General features: G+C 48.6%; 2 protein-coding genes across 2 annotated transcripts; both read right to left on the minus strand.

Moving 5' to 3' along the window:
- Positions 1-2,052: 2,052 nt before the first annotated feature.
- LOC311315142 (somatomedin-B and thrombospondin type-1 domain-containing protein) lies at positions 2,053-5,496 on the minus strand (the record flags this gene model as incomplete). The annotated part of the gene is made up of 5 exons (XM_084445744.1): positions 2,053-2,170; positions 2,603-2,779; positions 2,997-3,075; positions 3,796-3,987; positions 5,259-5,496. 5 exons carry the CDS (start codon positions 5,494-5,496, stop codon positions 2,053-2,055), a joined length of 804 nt encoding a protein of 267 aa, XP_084301870.1.
- A 5,494-nt stretch (positions 5,497-10,990) lies between these two features.
- stau1 (staufen double-stranded RNA binding protein 1) lies at positions 10,991-24,098 on the minus strand. The gene is made up of 15 exons (XM_084445293.1): positions 23,944-24,098; positions 21,186-21,490; positions 20,923-21,044; positions 19,750-19,894; positions 19,461-19,614; positions 17,815-17,986; positions 17,604-17,699; positions 17,186-17,398; positions 15,837-15,980; positions 13,501-13,647; positions 13,316-13,409; positions 12,509-12,822; positions 12,285-12,407; positions 11,263-11,342; positions 10,991-11,165 (listed from the first exon to the last, which is right to left on the minus strand). The coding sequence occupies exons 2-15, from the start codon at positions 21,379-21,381 to the stop codon at positions 11,078-11,080; spliced, it is 2,088 nt and encodes a 695-aa protein (XP_084301419.1). The 5' UTR covers positions 21,382-21,490; positions 23,944-24,098; the 3' UTR covers positions 10,991-11,077.
- Positions 24,099-24,137: the final 39 nt, after the last annotated feature.

Below are 24,137 nucleotides of genomic sequence, written 5' to 3' on the forward strand. Positions count from 1 at the left end.
TGATGTTGTACAGCATGAATCTACAGGAGCTTGTAACCGTTGCAATACTTCCCAAGAACGACAGTTGGTCCAGGGTCGCAACTAGATTCTTCGCAGTCCCTCAACATGTCATCGCTGTCTTGGTGATGGCCAGGTCCCAGTGCAGGCAGCCCTTCCCCGGAAGGAACATCAGCTCAGTCTTGTCCAGGTTGAGCTTGAGGTGATGTGTCACCATCCACTCCAAAGTGTCAGCCAAGCATGCAGCTATGTATGCCTCCACTTGTGTGTCAGAGGGGGGAAATGACACGACCAACTGGGTGTCATTGACATGACAATGGTAGGAGAAGCCATGCAAATGGATGACAGAACCCAGAGATGACATGCAGAGGGAAAAAGGAAGTGGACCCAGAACTGATCCTTGTGGAACCCCCGTAGTCACCAGCTGCCAGGCTGTTGTCTTACTGTGGCCATTGAACTGAGACACGCTATCACAGCCACTGATGGCATGGAAGGCAAGTAGGGTGTCCACTTGATCGCCAAATAGCAACGTGAATTTCATGTACTGGAAAATACTTTGGAGTCTTCGATGTCCCAGCGTTCATGTAGAGACACTGGACACTGCAAGTTTACTTTATTTTATTGTCATTGCACACGAGCACAATTAAATTAAACGGCAATACTTAAAGTCATTTTACATGTAAGAAACATTTTTTATACACATACTAACACATGACAAACAGTATTTGTCTTCCATGCCGTCACTAATAGTGTGTCCTAGTCCAGCTCCAAAGTTTCACATCATGCGTTCACACTATCAAGCCATTGTCTGGAACCAAGCTCACTTGCCACATCCCGTTCGGGTTGAGTTGAGTGAGAAAGCACAATCAAGTACTGTAACTTCTTTTATTTCTTTTTATATACAGTACATCTAAAATGTGGAAAAAAAACCTTAACAAATAGCAGAATCCCATTGAATTATAAAACTTAATTTCAGGGTATGTTTCCATTTAGAATGCGTTGGCCAACTCAAACAGTTAGAATTCCTAGAATTCCAAGGAAGTGAAAAGAGCTTTTTGACTTGCCGTCCTCTACTCCTCTATACAGTAGATGTAGTTTGGAGGTCATCAGGCTGTTTTGTACGATTTATACCTTTTGACTCCCTGTAATGTTCCTGTATAAATGTTCTGAGGTTCAATGATGCCAACTTTAACTGTGACAGGACTTGGCGCCCACAATGCCAGAACTCATCCTGTAAGTGTCCCATGTCCCAAGATATTTCTATTATCTTTCTAGATCTTTCTTTTTTTACAGTATTATCTTTCTATCATCTGTTTAGAAAGGAGATGCCCTTGTAAGTTCTGGCAAGTAGTACACTGTCTTCCTACGTTAAATGCAATTATTGTAAGTCGCTTTGGATAAAGGCATCTGCCAAATGACAGTAATGTAATGTAATGTATTACATCATAGTTTGGGTATGGACTATTGATTTGAATTACATACATCGGGTGTTTCCAGAGAAGAACAAGTCACATATAGAAGCCACTTCACAGCAGACTACCGCACAGACAGACAGACAGACAGACAGATAGACAGACAGGTGAGAGGATATGTAGACAGTGAGGAAGGAGGCAGACAGACAGACAGACAGACAGGTGAGAGGATATGTAGACAGTGAGAGGAGGCAAACAGACAGACAGACAGACAGATAGACAGACAGGTGAGAGGATATGTAGACAGTGAGAGGAAGGAGGCAGACAGACAGACAGACAGACAGACAGACAGACAGACAGGTGAGAGGATATGTAGACAGTGAGAGGAGGCAAACAGACAGACAGACAGATAGACAGACAAGTGAGAGGATATGTAGACAGTGAGAGGAGGCAGACAGATAGACAGACAGACAGATAGACAGACAGACAGACAGACAGACAGACAGGTAAGAGGATATGTAGCCAATTAGAGGAGGCAGACAGACAGGTGAGGAGAGGATCTGTGTGGACAGACAGAGGAGGCAGCGGCAGGCGATATGGAGCTGAACAGGAAGTTGTGGACAGCCGATGGAGCTGACAGGGTTCAGATGAACAGGAAGCTATGGACAGTGGGGCAGGAGCAGGCGTCCAGTCTCCCCACACGACGCCACACGCCACGACACCGAGGGTTCCCCACCGCCTGCCAGTGGAGAGACCGCCTGCTGAGAGAGAGGGGGGGGGGGGGGGGTAGAGAGATTCATCTAACTAGACTAAGATCGCCATCTAGTGGTTCAAATCACACTCTCCATAGAAAAACAACAAAAGTACTTTTACTTTTCCTCTTCTCTCTTCTTTCTCTCCTCCTCTCCCCTCTCTCTCCTCCCCTCTCCTCCCCCCTCTCTCTCCTTATGTCCTCTCTCTCCTCCCCTCCTCTCTCTCCTCTCCCCTCCTCCCCTCCTCTCTCTCTCCTCTCCTCCCTCTCTACACCCCCCACTCCTCCTCTCTCCTCCCTTCACCTCTCCACTCCCCCTGCTCCTCTCTCCTCTCCTCTCCTCTCCTCTCCTCTCCTCTCCTCTCCTCTCCTCTCCTCTCCTCTCCTCTCCTCTCCTCTCCTCTCCTCTCCTCTCCTCTCCTCTCCTCCTGTCCAGTCTCACCTCCCCCCCTGCTCCTCATCTCCGTCTCCGTTGCAGTAGCCAGCGGTCAGGGCGGGCGGCTGGCACTCCACACACACCCGGTGGCCCTCCTTCAGGTACTGCGTCCAGCGGGCGTGGGGGCCCCCGCTCCTCTGGCACCCAGGGGTCAGGGAGGTCAGCTTAAACTGCACACAGTACCTGTCACACACACACACACACACACACACACACACACACACACACACGCATACACAAACACACACACACACACAGAGGACCACACACACACACATACACACACACACACACACACACATACACACACACACACACACACAGAGGAACACAAATGCACTCATGATAGCACTAATGAGCGTTCACACGGAGGGTCAGAGGGCGTGGCTGGACCGCTCACCCTGTGAGGTCACCGTTGTCAGGAAGGGCTCGCTTCTTCCTGGCGTTGCCATAGCCACCAGTGGTGATGAGAGCGGGGACTGTAGGGAGAACATCCATGGTGACATCATCACATGATGCTTATATGAAAAGAGGACAGATATGCGTGCCCTTGACTCGGCATCAGAGTCTGAGGACCAACGCCCTCAATTCCACTGACTCTCGTTTGCGTGGCGTTCCGAACGCAGTCTGGTTTTATTCCGTCCACCACACGGCTTCAACTCCCACCAGTTGCGTTTTCAGGAGCGAGAATTTCGTTTGATATTCTGCCAGGCCATCAGGGGGGCGGGACCTAACTCCCCCTTTTTTCTACTACTATTTGATGTGTCCCAGATGCGGCATCCGTCAAAAGTAGACCTGCTGTCTGTCTTTACCAGTAGACCTGCTGTCTGTCTTTACCAGTAGACCTGCTGTCTGTCTTTACCAGTAGACCTGCTGTCTGTCTTTACCAGTAGACCTGCTGTCTATCTCTACCAGTAGACCTGCTGTCTGTCTTTACCAGTAGACCTGCTGTGTCTTTACCAGTAGACCTGCTGTCTGTCTTTACCAGTAGACCTGCTGTCTGTCTTTACCAGTAGACCTGCTGTCTGTCTTCACCAGTAGACCTGCTGTCTATCTTGACCGGTTCTGGGACGCTTTTCTGAAACGTAGAACGGTCAACTCCGGCTGCCGTACAGTAACCAGAACGCAGAACCGGAGTCAGTGGAAGTGAGGCGTGGCCGAGTCGGCCCTGGCGGGCGGCGGACAGTGGCGGCAGTCACCTAGCGATTTGAGACAGGGCCGGCGGTGGTCCTGGTACACGGCGCAGCCGGCGCGCTCCTCCAGTGGGGGGCAGGGCTGGCCCCCGTTGGCCGGCTCACGCAGGACGTGGCGGTGGCGGCGGCGGACGGTGACCCTGCAGGGCTCGGCGCAGCCCGACCACGCCGTCCACTCGCTGACCTCGCAGGACGCCGCTGGACAGGACGTTAAGCAGAGAGACGTTCAGACAAGAGTGACATGCGGTTATGAGGTCGTAGGGGGGGTCTGACCACTGGGCTACCCATCACCCAGCAACCCTCCCACCAACCTGACAACGTTGAGAGAACACAGAGAACACAGAGAACACACACACACAGAACACACACACAGAGAACACACACACAGAGAACACAGAGAACACACACAGAGAACACAGAGAACACAGAGAACACACACACAGAACACAGAGAACACACACACAGAGAACAGACACAGAGAACACATAGAACACACACACAGAGAACACAGAGAACACACACACAGAACACACACACACACACAGAGAACACACACACAGAGAACAGACACAGAGAACACATAGAACACACACAGAGAACACACACACGTGCACACACTCAGAGAACACACAGAACACACACACACAGAACACACACACACAGAACACACACACAGAGAACACAGAGAACACACACACAGAACACACACACACACACAGAGAACACACACACAGAGAACAGACACAGAGAACACATAGAACACACACAGAGAACACACACACGTGCACACACTCAGAGAACACACAGAACACACCCACACAGAACACACACACACAGAACACACACACAGAGAACACACACACACAGAACACACACACAGAGAACACACCCACACAGAACACACACACACAGAACACACCCACACAGAACACACACACACAGAACACACACACAGAGAACACACACATGCGCGCACACACACAGAACATACACACTGAGAGCACACACACACACACAGAGGACACAGACCCAGAGAACACACACACGTGCACACACACACAGAGAACACACCCACACAGAACACACACACACAGAACACACACACAGAGAACACACACACAGAGAACACACACACAGAGAACACACACACACGCGCGCACACACACACAGAACATACACACTGAGAGCACACACACACACACACACACACACACACACACACACACACACACACAGAGGACACAGACCCAGAGAACACACACACTGAGAACAACAACACAGACACACAGAACACAGACTAACACACAGAGAACAGACATTGTGAACAAAGGGAACACAGACACAGAGAACACAGAGGACACACAGACAGAGGATGCAAAGAGAGCGAGAGAGGAGGAGATGATGGACAGTAGTCTACACACACTGAGGTTGGGTCATGACACTCCTGTGTTTCCCCGAAAGGGACTCACCTGGGCAGGCCAGCTCATAATCACTACAGCAGTCCATAGTAGACACGCAGGTCTGGTCGCAATAGCAGGTGCCATGAGTGCGGTCGAGTCTCCACCCTGTGCTGACGCACGACGCGTCTCGGCCGGCGCAGCACCGACCCGTGTCCCGACACCCCGCCTGGACTGTGGTGACCAGGAAAACCAGTACACCGCCAACTAAACCGTAGATCCATACAGCGTTAAGCCTGCGCACGGGCATGGCAGTGGACAGCGTCAAATCTCTCAGTAATGGAACGATGCGTAATGGGTGCGCGCTCACAGAAGTTGTCTGTCCTTTCAAATGTTTTTATTCCAATCCCTCAAAAGAAAAAATACATTTGACTGGTTTGACACGATCTTGTCTAAAGTGTATTAGTTTAGAAAATTAAAATCCCTTCCCTACGTAACTTCCCTGTCTACTTAAGTTCGGTCGGTCGAAATGTCATCGCGCTATGCGATGCTGTGCCAAGACCGCGTCTCTCTTAAAGGGGCCGTTTACCGAGCCTTCAGTCTGCTGGCATTCATATCCTAAAAGTTCGTTTTCCATTGCACTCTCACTATTGACATCCGACAAAAAACCAACCCATAGGCTAGTAGGCAACAAGGAGCACAATTATGCATAACTGTTGGCTACAGACCCTCTGTAGACATTTGGGCTAAATAATAATCAACTGACAAGACAACTGAGCATGGGGCCTTTGGGGGTCTCCTAATATGAGGAAAAAACTCAAGTGGTAAGCAGGTCATTCTGAATGAAGTGTCTAAAATTACATTTTGAGAACACTTGAATCAATGATACTGTATGCCTGAGGTAGTCTACATGGAGTGGCAGAACCTTTGGACATATCGTTCTCAGTGGCAGTGATATTGTGTGTTGTTGTGCTTCATGCAGATTTAGGATGAGAGGCCTGTTTTTTTTGCACGCCCCTTCCCCTCTAACAGTGTTGTTTCATGCAGACAGCTTTCCTGAGCATCGGTGCCTACATGTGAAAAGAGAGGATTAATCAAATTCCTGGGGCTGGGGTCAGCCATGCTGAAAGAACAATAACTGGACAGTCCCTCAGAATACAGCCTTCCACTCTAATACACATTCTCAGTGACAGAGGGGAGGGAGGGAGAGAGAGAGAGAGAGAGAGAGAGAGAGAGAGAGAGAGAGAGACCTGACTGCAGGACCTCCACAGTGCAGCCCCATTGGGGCCCCTATAGAGGGTCGACCCTCACCCTTTAATGCTCCAATAAACATCCAATCAGCTGCAAAAGCCCCAGACACTGTCCAATCAAATATACCAATGCCCCCAGACACTGTCCAATCAAATATACCAATGCCCCCAGACACTGTCCAATCAAATATACCAATGCCCCCAGACACTGTCCAATCAAAATGCCACAGAGTCAGTTCCCCAATTCCACATGGTACACATTGCAGGCAGGCACGCACACAGCTACACACACACACACACACACACTACACAAGAAAGCAGTTTCTTTGTATCAGTACACATGCTACTAAATTTGCACTGCTCATTTGCACTTAATATACTTAATTGTCCTGTCTTTGCTCTGTCCTGTCTAGTCCCTGCACCCTTGCACCCTGTCTAATGTCTACCCATCAGTTTTATGCACCAACTGACCAGAACAAATTCCTAGTGTAAAAACTACCTGGCTAATAAAAGTGATTCTGGTTCTGTCTGTATGATCCTATGATAACATCCTAAATAGCTCCCTGAAAAGAGAGCAAAGTTAGACTGCAGGAGCTCTATAGAAATATCCCCAACTATAAACAGCAATAACAGCTCTAAATATAATGATTCCTCCCCGACTCACTCTGTTCTCCTCCTGGGGCGTATCCTCCTGGCGTTCAGTCAGGCAGACCACACAGAGCTAATCACACAGGATCGAAATCCAACATTTAGATGTGAATGTGAGGTAACTGCAGGCTTTGATAACGTTTCACCTCAACAGATATCAGGGCCTCGTCTCTGGAGCAGTGAAACGTTGACCTGCTGTAATTCACCTGCTGGCTAGGCTCCGCCTCTATAGCCAGTGAGTACAATAGTGGAAATTTGTATCAAACCAATATGCATTTGTGTCCCAGTCTCTTCTGTTTCTTAGTTCATGTTCTTGCCTGTCAATGACCCTAAATGCACGAGAAATGATCTGCCGTTTCTGTTAACTCTTGTGTCGCAGGTTCAGAGTAACACTGGAGCCGTTTTACATCACAGGGCGCGTTAATGAACAGAGCGCGACGCATGAGTCATGACACGTAAAAATGATCAGCTTTAAATACGTTTTCATTCCTAACCCTAACCCCCCCCCCCACACACACACGCACACACACACACACACACACACACACACACACACACACACACACACACACACACACACACACACACAGTGAGCCAGTTAGAGCACTGAGGGAGTCCAATACTGATCTTACTCTTACAACCTTTAAGAGGGCTATAGGGTTAACAACCCTAACACTGGTTCCTTACAACTCATAATCTTGATGAAGTCTTAGACATTTGATAGTCACTGAGTAAAATGGTGGGCAGTGAAAGTTACCTTCTTCCCCCTCTCACCTCCACTTCCTCCCTCCCTCTCTCCACCTCCCTCCCACCATCCCTCTCTCTCTCTCTCTCTCTCTCTCTCTCACTGGAACTGCTCCTGCCACCACTGTGGAGCCTTAAAGGTGGGATAGGTAGTTTGCTTTTGGCTTTATTTGGTAAAATTGGCATAATATCCTTTCAGCTATCAGTAACAGAAGTGCTCTGAGAATAAACTTTGATCTCCGTGTTTACCGCTGCCTCTGTATTTTGGATTCAAAGAATGCACCGCGCCCGAATGTATTGACCAATCAGGGTGTCTATCTCGCCACACCTACCAGTCATGTTTGGAGGGAGGGACTACATCATGACTGACAGGAGGTAGGGGCGGGTTCTTTTGAAAAAGATGACCAATCGGAGGCCTTGTTGACGTCGAACTACCTACCCCACCTTTAATGCTGTGTGGAGCTGGCCATGAACGCCATCCTGCTAGCCCAGCGCCTGGTGTGCATCCCTCGCCTCACCTACCTGCCCCTCCTGTCCCTCGCGTGAGTGAAGAAGAGGCACATTACGCATTTCCGACAATAATACAGATTACATTATAATATATTATTATATTAAGTGCATCTCCTTTCTAAATGAGGGAGTAAGAGCATAATAGTGCTAAAGGCAAAGTGCAAGAGTAGCAAAATATAAATACAATAGGTGCTTAAGAGGGAGGGTCGTGGTAGTACTTCTTGAAGAGGTGAGTTTTGAGCCTGTGGTGAAAGATGGGCAGTGACTCTGCTGTCCTGACGTCAGTGGGCAGTTCGTTCCACCACTGCGGGGCCAGGACAGAGAAGAGCCGTGAACGTGTCGATCAACCGCAGGGGCCTCGGAGTGACGGGGCAGCCAGTCGCCCTCAGGTAGCAGAGATGCCCAAATGTGACCTCAGTGCTCCTCTACGTCCAGCTTAATGCCTCCCTCTCTCTCCTCCAGGTTACTGCCATGGGAGTCTAACATGGCTACAGGTTAATGGCATCTCACAAGTCCATGTGCCCCCTCATCGAGACCATGAGGAAACGGGTCTCCGATGGACCTTCTAAGATCGACTAATCACCCAACGTGCGGTCGAGTCTGTCCACAGAGGACTAGGCCCTCAACAACCCCTAATAAGACGTCTCAAACGGGGCCCTGGTAAATCACACAGCAGGGTACTTTACATTGGTGGCACCACGCACCACAGGTGGTCCACTGACTGCAATGGCATAGTCTGCCAAGCTATGACTGGTATTCAATCAGTTGAAGGTAACCGAGCCATGGCATTTAATAAACTGCAGTGTTTTTCCAGCTCTGCTCTTTCAGAAGTGAGCTTGGTTTGCAGAGCATTGTGTTACTTGTAGAGATGGTGGGTCTTTGATTTAGAAATGGTCTGTATGGTGGTGTGTGTGCTAGATGACTTCACAGCTAGGAATACCATCAGCACTGAACGGTTACACTACTGAACCGTCTACTTCTGGATCAAGTGTTTGTTTCTCTGGTCCGGTTCTTACATCGTTCTGACCAACAATTAGGTCAGATGTCTCTCTGCTTTACTGAACCTCCTGCCACCAGAATTGAGTTTACATTAAACATTCACTGCTGTCAAATTACTGGTGTAAGTACCTCTTACTCTCTGCAAATGAATGACAAATGAATCAAATGAATGATTTCAGTCAGAAACTATTTTGGCACGTGTGGAAAAAGCGACACTTTACAGCTGAGAAAATCAACACATCTCATGACAGGACACAGATGACCTTGTGTGTGTTTGACAGGACACAGATGACCTTGTGTGTGTGACAGGACACAGATGACCTTGTGTGTGTTTGACAGGACACAGATGACCCCGTTGTGTGTTTGACAGGACACCGATGACCTTGTTGTGTGTGTTTGACAGGACACCGATGACCTTGTGTGTGTCTGACAGGACACAGATGACCTTGTTGTGTGTTTGACAGGACACCGATGACCTTGTGTGTGTTTGACAGGACACCGATGACCTTGTGTGTGTTTGACAGGACACAGATGACCTTGTTGTGTGTTTGACAGGACACAGATGACCTTGTTGTGTTTGACAGGACACAGATGACCTTGTTGTGTGTTTGACAGGACACAGATGACCTTGTTGTGTGTTTGACAGGACACAGATGACCTTGTTGTGTGTTTGACAGGACACAGATGACCTTGTGTGTGTTTGACAGGACACAGATGACCTTGTTGTGTTTGACAGGACACCGATGACCTTGTTGTGTGTGTTTGACAGGACACAGATGACCTTGTTGTGTGTGTTTGACAGGACACAGATGACCTTGTGTGTGTTTGACAGGACACCGATGACCTTGTTGTGTGTGTTTGACAGGACACAGATGACCTTGTGTGTGTTTGACAGGACACCGATGACCTTGTTGTGTGTGTTTGACAGGACACAGATGATCTTGTTGTGTGTGTTTGACAGGACACAGATGACCTTGTGTGTGTTTGACAGGACACAGATGACCTTGTTGTGTGTGTGACAGCACACAGGTTTTTATTTACATTCCATGGGGAGCAGAGGGGGGTCTGACACTGAGGGGACGGGTTAAAGGGGACATCGTGCTTTGACCGTACGTACGCGACAGAGACTTCTATTGGCCCACCACACAGCAGGGACAACATCACATGACATCACACACACTACATTTAGTCACAAAGCCAGTCCCAGCCCTACATGGTAATGTAGATAAACATGTCACCTGTGGTTGTTGATATGAAGCACTCTAGAAAAATCAACACAGGTTCGCTAGCTGCATCCTAGCCTAACGCTAACCCGCCAACACCTCTAGTAGGTTACACATGTAAAATATCCCCATTAACAGGGGAACAAAGGAAATCGGACAACACAAGACCTCTTTTCACAGTTCTCTTTCGATTCTATTTGAATGCAGGACCACCATGTCTGTCATAGACTAAGATGCAGCCATTATATCTAAAGAAATAATAATAAATTATGTGAACAATTAAACAACATTAAGGAGAGGAAATGCCCTTTTTCTATCAATATTGTTTAACTGTGAAACATTTTGGAACGCTGAATAGTTATGGTTTAGAAGCTACAGAGCCCTCCGCCTTCCTGTAGCCTGCTAAAACAGCCAATCAGAACACAGCGTCTGAGTTTTCTCTAGTGCTTTTTTTTTTTTTTTTTCAAACAACCAATCCTGTGTTATTTCATTTTCATTTCAATTCATTTCTCCATGTCTACACGGTGCCATCCAGGGTCTGTCCCAAGGTGCTTGAGTTAGCCGGTTTGAGCAAAGAGTCGCTCTCCATGTCTTGTTTGCCACACCTGTAGAGAACAAGACAGTTGAGCTTTGCCAGGTTCCTGGTCCAGTACCTCTAGAACAGGACAGGGCGGCGTGGAGCATGTGGTGGTCCAGTCTTACCCAGAGATTGGTCCGTTAGCTGTCCTGTCATTGGGCTGCTGGTCCAGCTCAGAGAGTAACTTCAGTATATTCAAGGCAGCCTGTAGGGGGAACGACGAAACACCACTCTGGGTAAGAACACAGTTGTCCACACAGAGCCAAGCCAACTCTGGGTAAGAACACAGTTGTCCACACAGAGCCAAGCCAACTCTGGGTAAGAACACAGTTGTCCACACAGAGCCAAGCCAACTCTGGGTAAGAACACAGTTGTACACACAGAGCCAAGCCAACTCTGTGTGAGAACCCAGTCTGGTAATGATGACTTTGTAATTCCGATAGTATATTCTGCATGTTATTTTGAATATTTCATTTTTTGAAGTGGTATTTTCATAGCGATCTTTTAACATTTGAGTCAACACACACTTCTGCATTCTCCCAATCAACTACGTCAGACTGGAGGCTCTGTGATTAAAGCGAATGTCACGACAGGACTCCACATCCTGAACTACACTCACCATGTCATGACAGGACTCTATATCGTGAACTACTCACTATGTCATGACAGGACTACATATCCTGAACTACTCACCATGTCATGACAGGACTACATATCCTGAACTACTCACCATGTCATGACAGGACTACATATCCTGAACTACTCACTATGTCATGACAGGACTCCATATACTACTGAACTACTCACCATGTCATGACAGGACTACATATCCTGAACTACTCACTATGTCATGACAGGACTCCATATCCTGTACTACTCACCATGTCATGAGAGGACTACATTTACTACTGAACTACACTCAACATGTCATGACATGACTCCATATCCTGTACTACTCACTATGTCATGACAGGACTACATATCCTGAACTACTCACTATGTCATGACAGGACTACATATCCTGAACTACTCACCATGTCATGACAGGACTACATATACTACTGAACTACACTCAACATGTCATGACAGGACTCTATATCCTGTACTACTCACCATGTCATGACAGGACTACATATACTGTACTCACCATGTCATGACAAGACTCCACATCCTTCCCGATGCCATGGCTGATGAGGGGTGGCTGGGAGGAGCAGTTGATCAGAGACACAAACTCATTCTTGTTGTTTTTGGGGAAGTCTTTGTATTCCACCTGCAAACAGAACAGTGATAATTATTTTTGTCCGGTACCTTTTACCACATACTACATTCTTGGGTTCGGTGTGAAACAGGGCTGTGTGTGTGTTTGTGTACCTGCAGGCCCTGCACTGTGGCCAGGAAGCTGAGCTGCTCCGAGAATCTGGTGAGGGGGCCGGGGGGGAGGTGTCCCAGGCTGTTTTTGCTCTTCAGGATGGTCTCTGCCGTCAGGGAGGTGCCTGCGTACAGCAGTTCGTTGGCGATCATGGCATTGATGGTGGCCATGGCCGGGTTGGCCATGGCGCGGCCGTAGTCCTTGGGCCCCTGGCTGGCCCCCACCGCCTGGGCCACCTCCGGGACCATGGGCAGGATGCCTGCTGGGAGCTGCTGGTGGCCCATGTAAGGCAGGCGGAAGTCCTCCTCTTTGGAACCTGAAGGGGGCGCCAGAAGGAACATATGAAGTACAGTAGAACCTCAGAGCTCCGAACCTTAGAGATCCGAAAAGTCCGGTCAAACCGAACGGCTGTCAAAACCGGAAGTGGACGTCAAATTGAACATTTTACTGTAACGTGACAAAATGGCTAGCACGAAACGCAAGTAAAGTAAGTTTGAAATCGATCATTTAAATTTATGGCAATTTCAGTGCCTTTCCGATTGTTATAGATTGTCATAATTCAACATTGGCGTACTTTGACGTCACTTTCAGAGTTACGAACATTTCAGAGATCCAAATGACCCTCATTCCTGATAGGTTTGGATCTCTGTGTCTCTACTGTATATGGCTAAGGCTGAGGATTGGGACTGCAGATACATGAATCTATAAGTCATGGTATCACAAAAAAGCATTATATATATAGAAAACACTTGCCATGTGAAAATGTCTGAATTCATAAAGCAGAGATTTCCCCAAAGAGGCCGAGTTACCTCTCCTCTGAAGTTCCCCCAGGACCACGTCCTCCACGGACCCCGGCTCGAAGAAGGTCACTTTCCTCCCGTCGCCGGGCTTCTTAAGCGGCGCCTTTCGGATGACAAAGCAGAGACAGGGGGTCAGCTCTGCCCTCCGGCCTCGGCCGCGCCGCCGTCACGATGCTCTCGGAGTCGCCGGTTACCTTTTCGTCCGTTTTGAGCGCCGGTTTGGGGGGCTGGGGTTGAGGCACTTTGTATCCCAGGAGCTCCAGCATCTTCTCTGCTGCGTTTCTCTTGGCTACCTTCTTACTGGGGCCCATGCCCTCTGCACACTGGCCACACACTGTCACCTGTCACCAAAACAACCAGATAGAGGGACTGAAGGTAGAGATTGAGAGGTAGAGTTAGGGTTAGATTGTATAGATTGAGGGGGGGGGTAGGGTTATATTATATAGATTGAGAGGTAGAGTTAGGGTTAGATTGTATAGATTGAGAGGTAGAGTTAGGGTTAGATTGTATAGATTGAGAGGTAGAGTTAGGGTAAGATTGTATAGATGGAGAGGTAGAGTTGGGGCTAGAGTGTATAGACTGAAGGGTAGAGTTAGGGCTAGAGTGTATAGACTGAAGGGTAGAGTTAGGGCTAGAGTGTATAGACTGAGAGGTAGAGTTAGGGCTAGAGTGTATAGACTGAGAGGTAGAGTTAGGGCTAGAGTGTATAGACTGAGAGGTAGAGTTAGGGCTAGAGTGTATAGACTGAGAGGTAGAGTTAGGGCTAGAGTGTATAGACTGAAGGGTAGAGTTAGGGCTAGAGTGTATAGACTGAGGGTTAGAGTAAGGGTTAGAGTGTATAGACTGAGAGGTAGAGTTAGGGCTAGAGTGTATAGACTGAGAGGTAGAGTTATGGTTAGAGTGTATAGACTGAGAGGTAGAGTTAGGGCTAGAGTGTATAGACTGAGAGGTAGAGTAAGGGTTAGAGTGTATAGACTGAGAGGTAGAGTAAGGGTTAGAGTGTATAGACTGAAGGGTAGAGTTAGGGCTAGAGTGTATAGACTGAGAGGTGGAGTTAGGGCTAGAGTGTATAGACTGAGAGGTAGAGTTAGGGCTAGAGTGTATAGACGAGAGGTAGAGTTGGGACTAGAGTGTATAGACTGAGAGGTAGAGTTAGGGCTAGAGTGTATAGACTGAGAGGTAGAGTTAGGGCTAGAGTGTATAGACTGAGAGGTAGAGTTAGGGCTAGAGTGTATAGAGGTAGAGTTAGGACTAGAGTGTATAGACTGAGAGGTAGAGTTAGGGCTAGAGTGTATAGAGGTAGAGTTAGGGCTAGAGTGTATAGACTGAGAGGTAGAGTTAGGGCTAGAGTGTATAGACTGAGAGGTAGAGTTAGGGCTAGAGTGTATAGACTGAGAGGTAGAGTTAGGACTAGAGTGTATAGACTGAGAGGTAGAGTTAGGGCTAGAGTGTATAGACTGAGAGGTAGAGTTAGGGCTAGAGTGTATAGACTGAGAGGTAGAGTTAGGGCTAGAGTGTATAAACTGAGAGGTAGAGTTAGGGCTAGAGTGTATAGACTGAGAGGTAGAGTTAGGGCTAGAGTGTATAGACTGAGAGGTAGAGTTAGGGCTAGAGTGTATAGACTGAGAGGTAGAGTTAGGGCTAGAGTGTATAGACTGAGAGGTAGAGTTATGGTTAGAGTGTATAGACTGAGAGGTAGAGTAAGGGTTAGAGTGTATAGACTGAGAGGTAGAGTTAGGGCTAGAGTGTATAGACTGAGAGGTAGAGTTAGGGCTAGAGTGTATAGACTGAGAGGTAGAGTTAGGGCTAGAGTGTATAGACTGAGAGGTAGAGTTAGGGCTAGAGTGTATAGACTGAGAGGTAGAGTTAGGGCTAGAGTGTATAGACTGAGAGGTAGAGTTAGGGCTAGAGTGTATAGACTGAGAGGTAGAGTAAGGGCTAGAGTGTATAGACTGAGAGGTAGAGTTAGGGCTAGAGTGTATAGACTGAGAGGTAGAGTTATGGTTAGAGTGTATAGACTGAGAGGTAGAGTTAGGGCTAGAGTGTATAGACTGAGAGGTAGAGTTATGGTTAGAGTGTATAGACTGAGAGGTAGAGTTAGGGCTAGAGTGTATAGACTGAGAGGTAGAGTTAGGGCTAGAGTGTATAGACTGAGAGGTAGAGTTATGGTTAGAGTGTATAGACTAGGAGGTAGAGTTAGGGCTAGAGTGTATAGACTGAGAGGTAGAGTTAGGGCTAGAGTGTATAGACTGAGAGGTAGAGTAAGGGCTAGAGTGTATAGACTGAGAGGTAGAGTTAGGGCTAGAGTGTATAGACTGAGAGGTAGAGTTATGGTTAGAGTGTATAGACTAGGAGGTAGAGTTAGGGCTAGAGTGTATAGACTGAGAGGTAGAGTTAGGGCTAGAGTGTATAGACTGAGAGGTAGAGTTAGGCTTAGATTGCAAGCAGAGTTTGAGGCAGAGGGACACAGGAGAAGGTCAGGTAATTGTACAGCTTGTCAGTGTTAACGGAGCTCCTGGGGGGGTCAGACCTGCATGACGAACTCCCTGCGTCTAGGAAGGCCTCTCTCCGTCACCATGCTGTACTCCGGCTCCTTCTCCTTCTTGGCCTGCTGGATCTGAGCCAGTCGACTGATGGGGTTCATTCCCTGGCCGTACTCGGGGCTGGTCTGCAGCTGGGGGGGGCAGACACATCTATCAGCAACAGCGGCACGTGAAGAACTTCTCCTAAGGCTACTAGTAACACCTCTGTTTCTGACCTTGTGAAAGGGCATAAAAGGTGCAGTACGCGGATTGTGATTTCCTGTTAGACGTAAAAAAAAAAAAAAGATTTTGAAAAATGCAACCGACAAAATCCTTGCCACCTCTCCAAACTGGGGGAAAATCAAATGACACTCGCTAGGCAGGTAGGTAAGTTGACAGGCAGGTATGCCATCCAATCATTTGGCAAGTTGGCAACTCAAAATGATTGGACGCATTTATTACAGTTGTCCTTAGACTTCCACAGATTACAGATTTATTTCATTTTAGTGTCAGAGCACGTTACTTATTGATTGCTGTCGGGACGTGACTACGCATTGAAAAAAATTGTAACAAAAAGTGCTTCTGAGCCAAATCGCATACTGCACCTTTAACGGCATACTGCACCTTTAACGGCATACCGCACCTTTAACGGCATACCGCACCTTTAACTGCATACCGCACCTTTAACTGCATACCGCACCTTTACCGGCATACCGCACCTTTACCGGCATACCGCACCTTTACCGGCATACCGCACCTTTACCGGCATACCGCACCTTTACCGGCATACCGCACCTTTACCTGCATACCGCACCTTTACCGGCATACCGCACCTTTACCGGCATACCGCACCTTTACCGGCATACCGCACCTTTACCGGCATACCGCACCTTTACCGGCATACCGCACCTTTACCTGCATACCGCACCTTTACCTGCATACCGCACCTTTACCGGCATACCGCACCTTTACCGGCATACCGCACCTTTACCTGCATACCGCACCTTTACCGGCATACCGCACCTTTAACGGCATACCGCACCTTCAACGGCATACCGCACCTTCAACGGCTTACCGCACCTTCAACGGCATACCGCACCTTCAACGGCATACCGCACCTTCAACGGCATACCGCACCTTCAACGGCATACCGCACCTTCAACGGCATACCGCACCTTTAACTGCAAACCTCATCTTTAACTGCATACCTCATCTTTAACTGCATACCTCACCTTTAACTGCATACCGCACCTTTAACTACATACCACACCTTTAACTACATACCGCACCTTTAACGGCAAGCCTTTAACGGCATACCGCACCTTTAATGCCTCTCCTCTGCGGCCGCTCCTCTCACCTTGATGATGGACTTGGTTTTCTTCTTGATGCGCGGCAGCATCTTCTCCACGGCGGGCAGATGGGGCAGCCTCCTCAGGGCCTCCAGCACCGCAGTGGCCGCCAGTTTCTTCGCGATCTTCTTGCTCTTGCCCTCCCCCTCCCCGGAGAACTCCCCCACGGTCACGCGCACCATGAAGCTCTTCATGTGGGGGGGCCCCGCCTCCTTCAGAACCTGGGGGGGCGGGGGGCACACGGAACCAGCCGCGGTATGACACACGGACGCGCCTCGATATGAAGGGCGGGATACGCGCGGCAGGAAAAGGTATCTCTTTGATTTGCTTGACCCAAATCTGCCTCGTCAAAATGAATTTGTGATTGATCAATAACAGTGAAACGGTTGTTTAATTTAATCTCTAACATGGGGGAAAACTTCAAACCTCAAAGTCCACCGGCAGGTTCCTCTTGAGCGCGATTTCAAACACTTGGCTGATTTCGGACTTGTTGAGGTTCTCTTCTTCGGGTTCTCCGTTCATCTGAAACACAACAGAGTTTGGGTGTACTACCGCTGGTTTAAGCCCATAGTCCGTGTGCAGGGTCAGGGTCAGGGCTGTTTGATTTGTCTTAGGGCTCCCCCCCCCCCCCCCTCACCTCTGGCAGCTGCTGCAGTATCGGCTCCTTCTGCAGCACCTTCAGCGCCCTGGCGGCGGCTTCGTGTTTGGCCAGCTGCCGCGTGCGGCCCTTCCCATGGAACTGCTGCCCCCCGATGGAGAGCTCCATGTGGTACAACACCGGCCCCACCGGGGGGAACGGGTAGTAGTACCTGACCGCGCACAACAACACACGCTCAGACACGACACGCACTCATCTGCGCCTTCCGCTGACCGACGCCTCCCGCTCGCTGATTTTCCTGAGTTCTGGGCAAGCTGAGCATCGGGATGGAACTGGATATGACCCTGTGTTACAATAAATCAACATGGCTGCTCCGTGCAGCAACAATAAGTGAAAGCTGTGGCAAGACTGTTTATCAGCACTCCTGTCTTATTTGTGTCTCATTAAATCTGCTGAAGTGGGTTTTTTCGCCTTTTGTTTCTAGAACGCGGTGACCTCAGGTGTGACGTCAATCCCAAAAATAAGTTCCTACCTCCCAGGAGACTGGAACGCACCATTAGGGGTGAGGGCGGAGAAGGTTGAGGGCAGAGAGAGAGTCAGAGTTGAGAGAAGGTCAGGGTTGAGGGTTGAGAAGGTTCAGGTTTGAGGGCAGAGAAAAGGTTTAAGGTTGAGGGTTGAGAAGGTTTAGGGTTGAGGGCAGAGAGAAGGTTTAGAGTTGAGGGCTGAGAGAGGGTCAGGGTTGAGAGAGGGTCAGGGTTGAGGGTTGAGAAGGTCAGGGTTGAGGACTGAGGGCTGAGAGAAGGTCAGGGTTGAAGGTTGAGAAGGTTCAGAGTTGAGGGTTGAGAAGGTTCAGGGTTGAGGGTTGAGAGAAGGTCAGGGTTGAGGGTTGAGAGAGGGTCAGGGTTGAGGGTTGAGAAGGTTCAGGGTTGAGGGTTGAGAGAAGGTCAGGGTTGAGGGTTGAGAAGGTTCAGGGTTGAGGGTTGAGAGAAGGTCAGGGTTGAGGGTTGAGAAGGTTCAGGGTTGAGGGTTGAGAAGGTTCAGGGTTGAGTGCGGAGAGAAGGTCAGGGTTGAGGGTTGAGAGAGGGTCAGGGTTGAGTGCGGAGAGAGGGTCAGGGTTGAGGGCAGAGAGAGGGTCAGGTTTGAGGGTTGAGAGAGGGTCAGGGTTGAGAAGGTTCAGGGTTGAGAGAAGGTCAGGGTTGAGGGTTGAGAAGGTTCAGGGTTGAGGGTTGAGAGAAGGTCAGGGTTAAGGGTTGAGAAGGTTCAGGGTTGAGAGAAGGTCAGGGTTGAGGGTTGAGAAGGTTCAGGGTTGAGGGTTGAGGGTTGAGAGAAGGTCAGGGTTGAGGGTTGAGAGAGGGTCAGGGTTGAGGGCAGAGAGAGGGTCAGGTTTGAGGGTTGAGAGAGGGTCAGGGTTGAGGGTTGAGAAGGTTCAGGGTTGAGGGTTGAGAAGGTTCAGGGTTGAAGGTTGAGAAGGTTCAGAGTTGAGGGTTGAGAAGGTTCAGGGTTGAGAGAAGGTCAGGGTTGAGGGTTGAGAAGGTTCAGGGTTGAGGGTTGAGAGCAGGTCAGGGTTGAGGGTTGAGAGAAGGTCAGGATTGAGGGCAGAGAGAGGGTCAGGGTTGAGAGAGGGTCAGGGTTGAGGGCTGAGAGAGGGTCAGGGTTGAGGGTTGAGAGGCTGGCCAGAGACTCACTGTTGCATGGAGCGCTGGTACGGCCCGGGGGCTCTGATGTTGTAGTTGAAGCTGGGTCTCATGCCGGGGTACGGGTCGATGGGCTTGTACATCGGCTTCTTCCCCAGCTTCATACAAAGCGCGTTCAGCTCCATCGTGTGCGTCATGCAGTCGACTGGAACACAGAAAGACGATTACTTACACAGACGGCGGTGGGCGAGTGTCTAGTGACAACAACACAGACAGACATGCTCACAAGCACACACACACACACACACATGCAGACACACACACACACACACACACTTGCCTGTGTTGCGGGGGTTCCTCATGCTGGGTTTGGGTAGCGTGGTTTGGGACAAGGCGGAGGCGGCGGCGGAGTGCTGGGCCTTCTTGATACTGGTTCCCTCGGCCTCCCAGTGCTGGTCTCCCAGAGTCAGTCTCACTGAGAAGATCTGGGAGGGGGGGGGGGGGTAGACAGCAGGGGTTGGTGGTGGGGGGGGGTCCATCGCTAAAATGGACTCTATACTCGCATGCATACTCCTGATGACCCTGGTTGGCTTCAGCGGTTGAGTGAGTGGATGTTAGGGTTGTTAAGGTTTGAGTGGGTGGTTGTTAGGGTTGTAAGGGTTTGAGTGGGTGGTTGTTAGGGGCAGTGTGTGAATTGTACAATGACAATCAGGGGGGAGGGGTCAAAAGTGTGTGAATCGCTAATCGTGCCCTCACAACTATGGGACTTGTCTTACTCACCTCCTTGATGCTAGTTCCAGCCTGCTCGCTGTCCTCCTGACCTTCTCCTGCCTGCCTGCTGTCATTCTGACCTCCCTCTGCTTTCGCTACACATTGTAATATTTACATTCATAGGTAAGAAGGAATGGTTCACCCCCCCCCCCCAACCCCCCAAACTATTGGTTTTCCTCTTTTGGGGAGGGGGGGGAGGTCCAAGTCTTAGTTAGGGGAGGGGGGGGTTAGACTCCTCCCCCCACACACCCTACCCTGTAATTGGAACCATTGTTAGGGTTAGGGTTTGAGTGAGTGGTTGTTAGGGTTAGGGTTTGAGTGAGTGGTTGTTAGGGTTAGGGTTTGAGTGAGTGGTTGTTAGGGTTAGGGTTTGAGTGAGTGGTTGTTAGGGTTAGGGTTTGAGTGAGTGGTTGTTAGGGTTAGGGTTTGAGTGAGTGGTTGTTAGGGTTAGGGTTTGAGTGAGTGGTTGTAAGGGTTAGGGTTTGAGTGAGTGGTTGTTAGGGTTAAGGTTTGAGTGAGTGGTTGTTAGGGTTAGGGTTTGAGTTAGTGGTTGTTAAGGTCAGGGTTTGAGTGAGTGGATGTTAGGGTCGGGGTTTGAGTGAGTGGTTGTTAGGGTTACGGTTTGAGTGAGTGGTTGTTAGGGTTAAGGTTTGAGTGAGTGGTTGTTAGGGTTAAGGTTTGAGTGAGTGGTTGTTAGGGTCGGGGTTTGAGTGCGTGTTTGTTAGGGTTAGATAAAGGTTACCTTGGAGTGAGCTGGTCCCTGTTCGCATAGCAGTTTGTACTCAGGCTGGATCTTATTAAAACGGGCTAACTCATTCACCAGACACATGGGGGTCTTCTCTTTAGGGTTTGCCATGTTAGACACTGAAAAACAGATGAAAAGAACAGGTCTGCTACAAAAGCCGATTGATGGAATCAACTCTTCGCTGTATCTCTCATGGATGATCTGAAAGATACATAAGTACACATGCGTGCACGTACACACGCACACGCACACCCACCCACCTGTGGGGGGGCTGAAGGCGGTGGCTGAGCCCGAGGGCAGGGCGGAGCTTCTGAGGGGGTGGCTGGCGCTCTCCGAGGGCAGGGAGCCTGAGGGGCAGGGGATGCTGAAGCCAGGCTGGGGGGGCTGGGACAGCTGCAGGGGGCTGGCAGCACTGGGCATGGAGCTGCCCGGACACTGGAACTGGAGCTGGGACATACCCTCTGGCTTGGCTGAGTGCGTGGTAAGCTGAAGTTGAAGCAACAGTCGGGCGCCAGAAGAAGATATAGATGTGCTGGTTTGAAGAGACCGCACTGCAATGCTCTACCTGAAAATCCGAAAAAATTGAGAAGGCTTTTAGACAATGAAGAAGCCTGGCTTTGGGCCCCTATGTTTGAGGGAGAGCTGTGTCTTCTACATTCAGGGCAACAACTTTACCGGTGATGCATTCATTGGTCAACTTTACCGGTGATGCAAAATGCTGCATTCATTGTTTTGCTGTTGAAAGCTGCAGGGACCACTGACATCACTGAAGCACACTTGTTGCTCAAACCTGGTGTTGTGCTGAAAAACGACACCACGACGAATCTGCCTTAAATGTAGGCTACTGTATATTACCACTGGGAAGACCTCAAACATTAACAGGCTACATTTTAGAGTCGGATATTATTCTCTCAAGTGTCAGCTGGTAATCAATGATAACTTGCTAGCCTATACTGATCATGTACATTAAACATGTCGCCCTTATGATAATATAGAATCTTACTATTTATAATTTCTTAAAGGAGTAGTAAAGGGGAAATGCATGTTTAGCCCTGGTTTAAGGTTACTTATGATCATATACAATGGTTCAGATCAAAAGCACTTTTGAGAAAGTCTGATAATTGCTCTACCACCGTTTTGGTCATACAATGGATGTGGGCGGGCACCGTGAAAAATCATTCAAAAAACATGTTAAAATTCGCAATTTCAAAGACAAGAAACTCACCGAGGTGTTGGCGTTCTGACATATAATTCGCCATAAAGTAAGATTCTAGTTCATCTGGAAAGGCTTTTTTAAATATTTAGCATAGAACTATTTAGTCGCAGCACATACGTGTGTAAACTTCTGCAAACTAGGTAGCCTAGGAACATAAACAATAATGGTGCGTTCGTTTATAACTGGGAGGTGGCAAATTGCGACTTGCTACTAGGAATGATTAAATAAAACGCAGCGTGAACTCACACTTCCTCGTCGCAAATTCGGATGTTTCTCAGCCCCCAGTTGCCGACTGACGCCAATATATCATCATCATATCATTCTCTAGCTCGAATGCACACAGGTCGGAGGTAGGTATTTTGCCACTTGCGACTTGCTACCTCCGACCAAAACGAATGCACCATAACAATAGCTACCTTAAGTAGTTCCGCTTCCTGAATCCCCTCTGCGGATTGATCTACACATCTACAACGGTCGCGTCAATACAAGTCAATGGATTTCATAAAATGATCAATAAAACCCTACAGGATTCATACTTTGCGGCGAATTTGATGCCAGAACACCAACGGACACCAATTACCCCATCAGTGAGCTTCTTGTCTTTGAAATCGAGAGTTTAACATGTTTTTGAATGATTTTTCACGGTGCCCACCCACATCCATTGTATGTCCAAAAAGATCAAAAGTCTGATAAGAGCAATTATCAGACTTTCTCCAAAGTGCTAGTTTTGTCAACGTTTTGATCTGAACCATTGTATATGATCATAAGTAACCCTAAACCAGGGCTAAACATGCATTTTCCCTTTACTACTCCTTTAAGTGTATCATTATTCCACTCAGAGAACACACACGAGTTGGTAGGCTAATTCGGGATTGTGAAGGGTGACGATGACAAACTTTTCAGGACTTAAAGTAGAGTTCATCTGATGCAAGTATACCGAATTTGGTCAATATCACTTTGCTATCCTGAGAAAGGGTCGTTTTTCGCCACAACTTGCTCAATGCCGGCAAGCCAAAAATACTACCGTCCGTGTGAAAGATTGATCAGCACCTCACGGCTCCGTCTAGGGTCATCCGGTGTCAAGCGTGTTTTCCCATCCCAGTCCACACTTTGACTGTACTGAGCTTGCTAGCAGTGGGGCTCGGTGGTCTCAGCTGTGCGAGCTAGCAAACTGAGCATCTTGCAAACTCAGTAACGTTAGCACATTAGGAGCTGCAGGCTAGTTAGCTTAGCTACCGGTGTGTTGGAAAATCACATCGACAATGTCGTTTCAAATGAATGGTATTGCAGCGTATGCTTATGTTTTGTATTAAAGCATTGATGAAATCACGGCGGCTAGCAGCAGCTCGTTTGAAACCACAGGGGAGGTGAATGGCTGGCTGGCTCCTTGCTACGGACTGGCTAGCTGATGCTGGCAGCCTGGCTCCAGTAGACAGTGGCTTATGGTGCGTTCGTTTATAACTGGGAGGTGGCAAATTGCGACTTGCTACTAGGAATGATTAAATAAAACACCTCATGAACTCGCACTTCCTCGTCGCAAATTCGGATATGTTTCTCAGCCCCCAGTTGCTCGAATGCACTAGATATAACTAGGTAACTGTGATATAATGGTATATAGATATAACTAGGTAACTGTGATATAATGGTATATAGCTCGAATGCACACAGGTCGGAGGTAGGTATTTTGCCACTTGCGACTTGCCACCTCCGACCAAAAACGAACGCACCATTACGTTAGCTAGCGGTGTCTAGTTTAGCTAGATAGCACTAGCTAGTTTGGAGGTGCCTAAATAAACCCTTACCTCTTGATCTTTCCTGTCCAGGTCTTAGTCCATGGGATCCGTAGTTTAAGTGGTGTATTTGTATGCTTTCCCCCCCAAAATTATAGGGATTTCCTTTGATTTTTGGGTCAAAGTGTTGTGGTGAGGAGGTGAAAGGAGGCTAGACACGGCAAACACTAAAGAGAATGGCCCATCTGACAGCCCCGTCCGGGAAG

Source organism: Borostomias antarcticus (genome assembly GCF_949987555.1).
Source record: "Borostomias antarcticus genome assembly, chromosome: 11".
Taxonomy (NCBI): domain Eukaryota; kingdom Metazoa; phylum Chordata; class Actinopteri; order Stomiiformes; family Stomiidae; genus Borostomias; species Borostomias antarcticus.

Bases quoted from the DNA above. Each gene is read 5' to 3' on its own strand.
- stau1 (XM_084445293.1), bottom strand. From the start codon at position 21,381: ATGTCCCAGCTCCAGTTCCAGTGTCCGGGCAGCTCCATGCCCAGTGCT. The intron at 19,615-19,749 runs GCAAGTGTGTGT...TCTGTGTTCCAG, and splicing joins GAGGAACCCCCGCAACACAG to TCGACTGCATGACGCACACG. The intron at 11,166-11,262 runs GTAAGACTGGAC...TGTTCTCTACAG, and splicing joins GCTAACGGACCAATCTCTGG to GTGTGGCAAACAAGACATGG.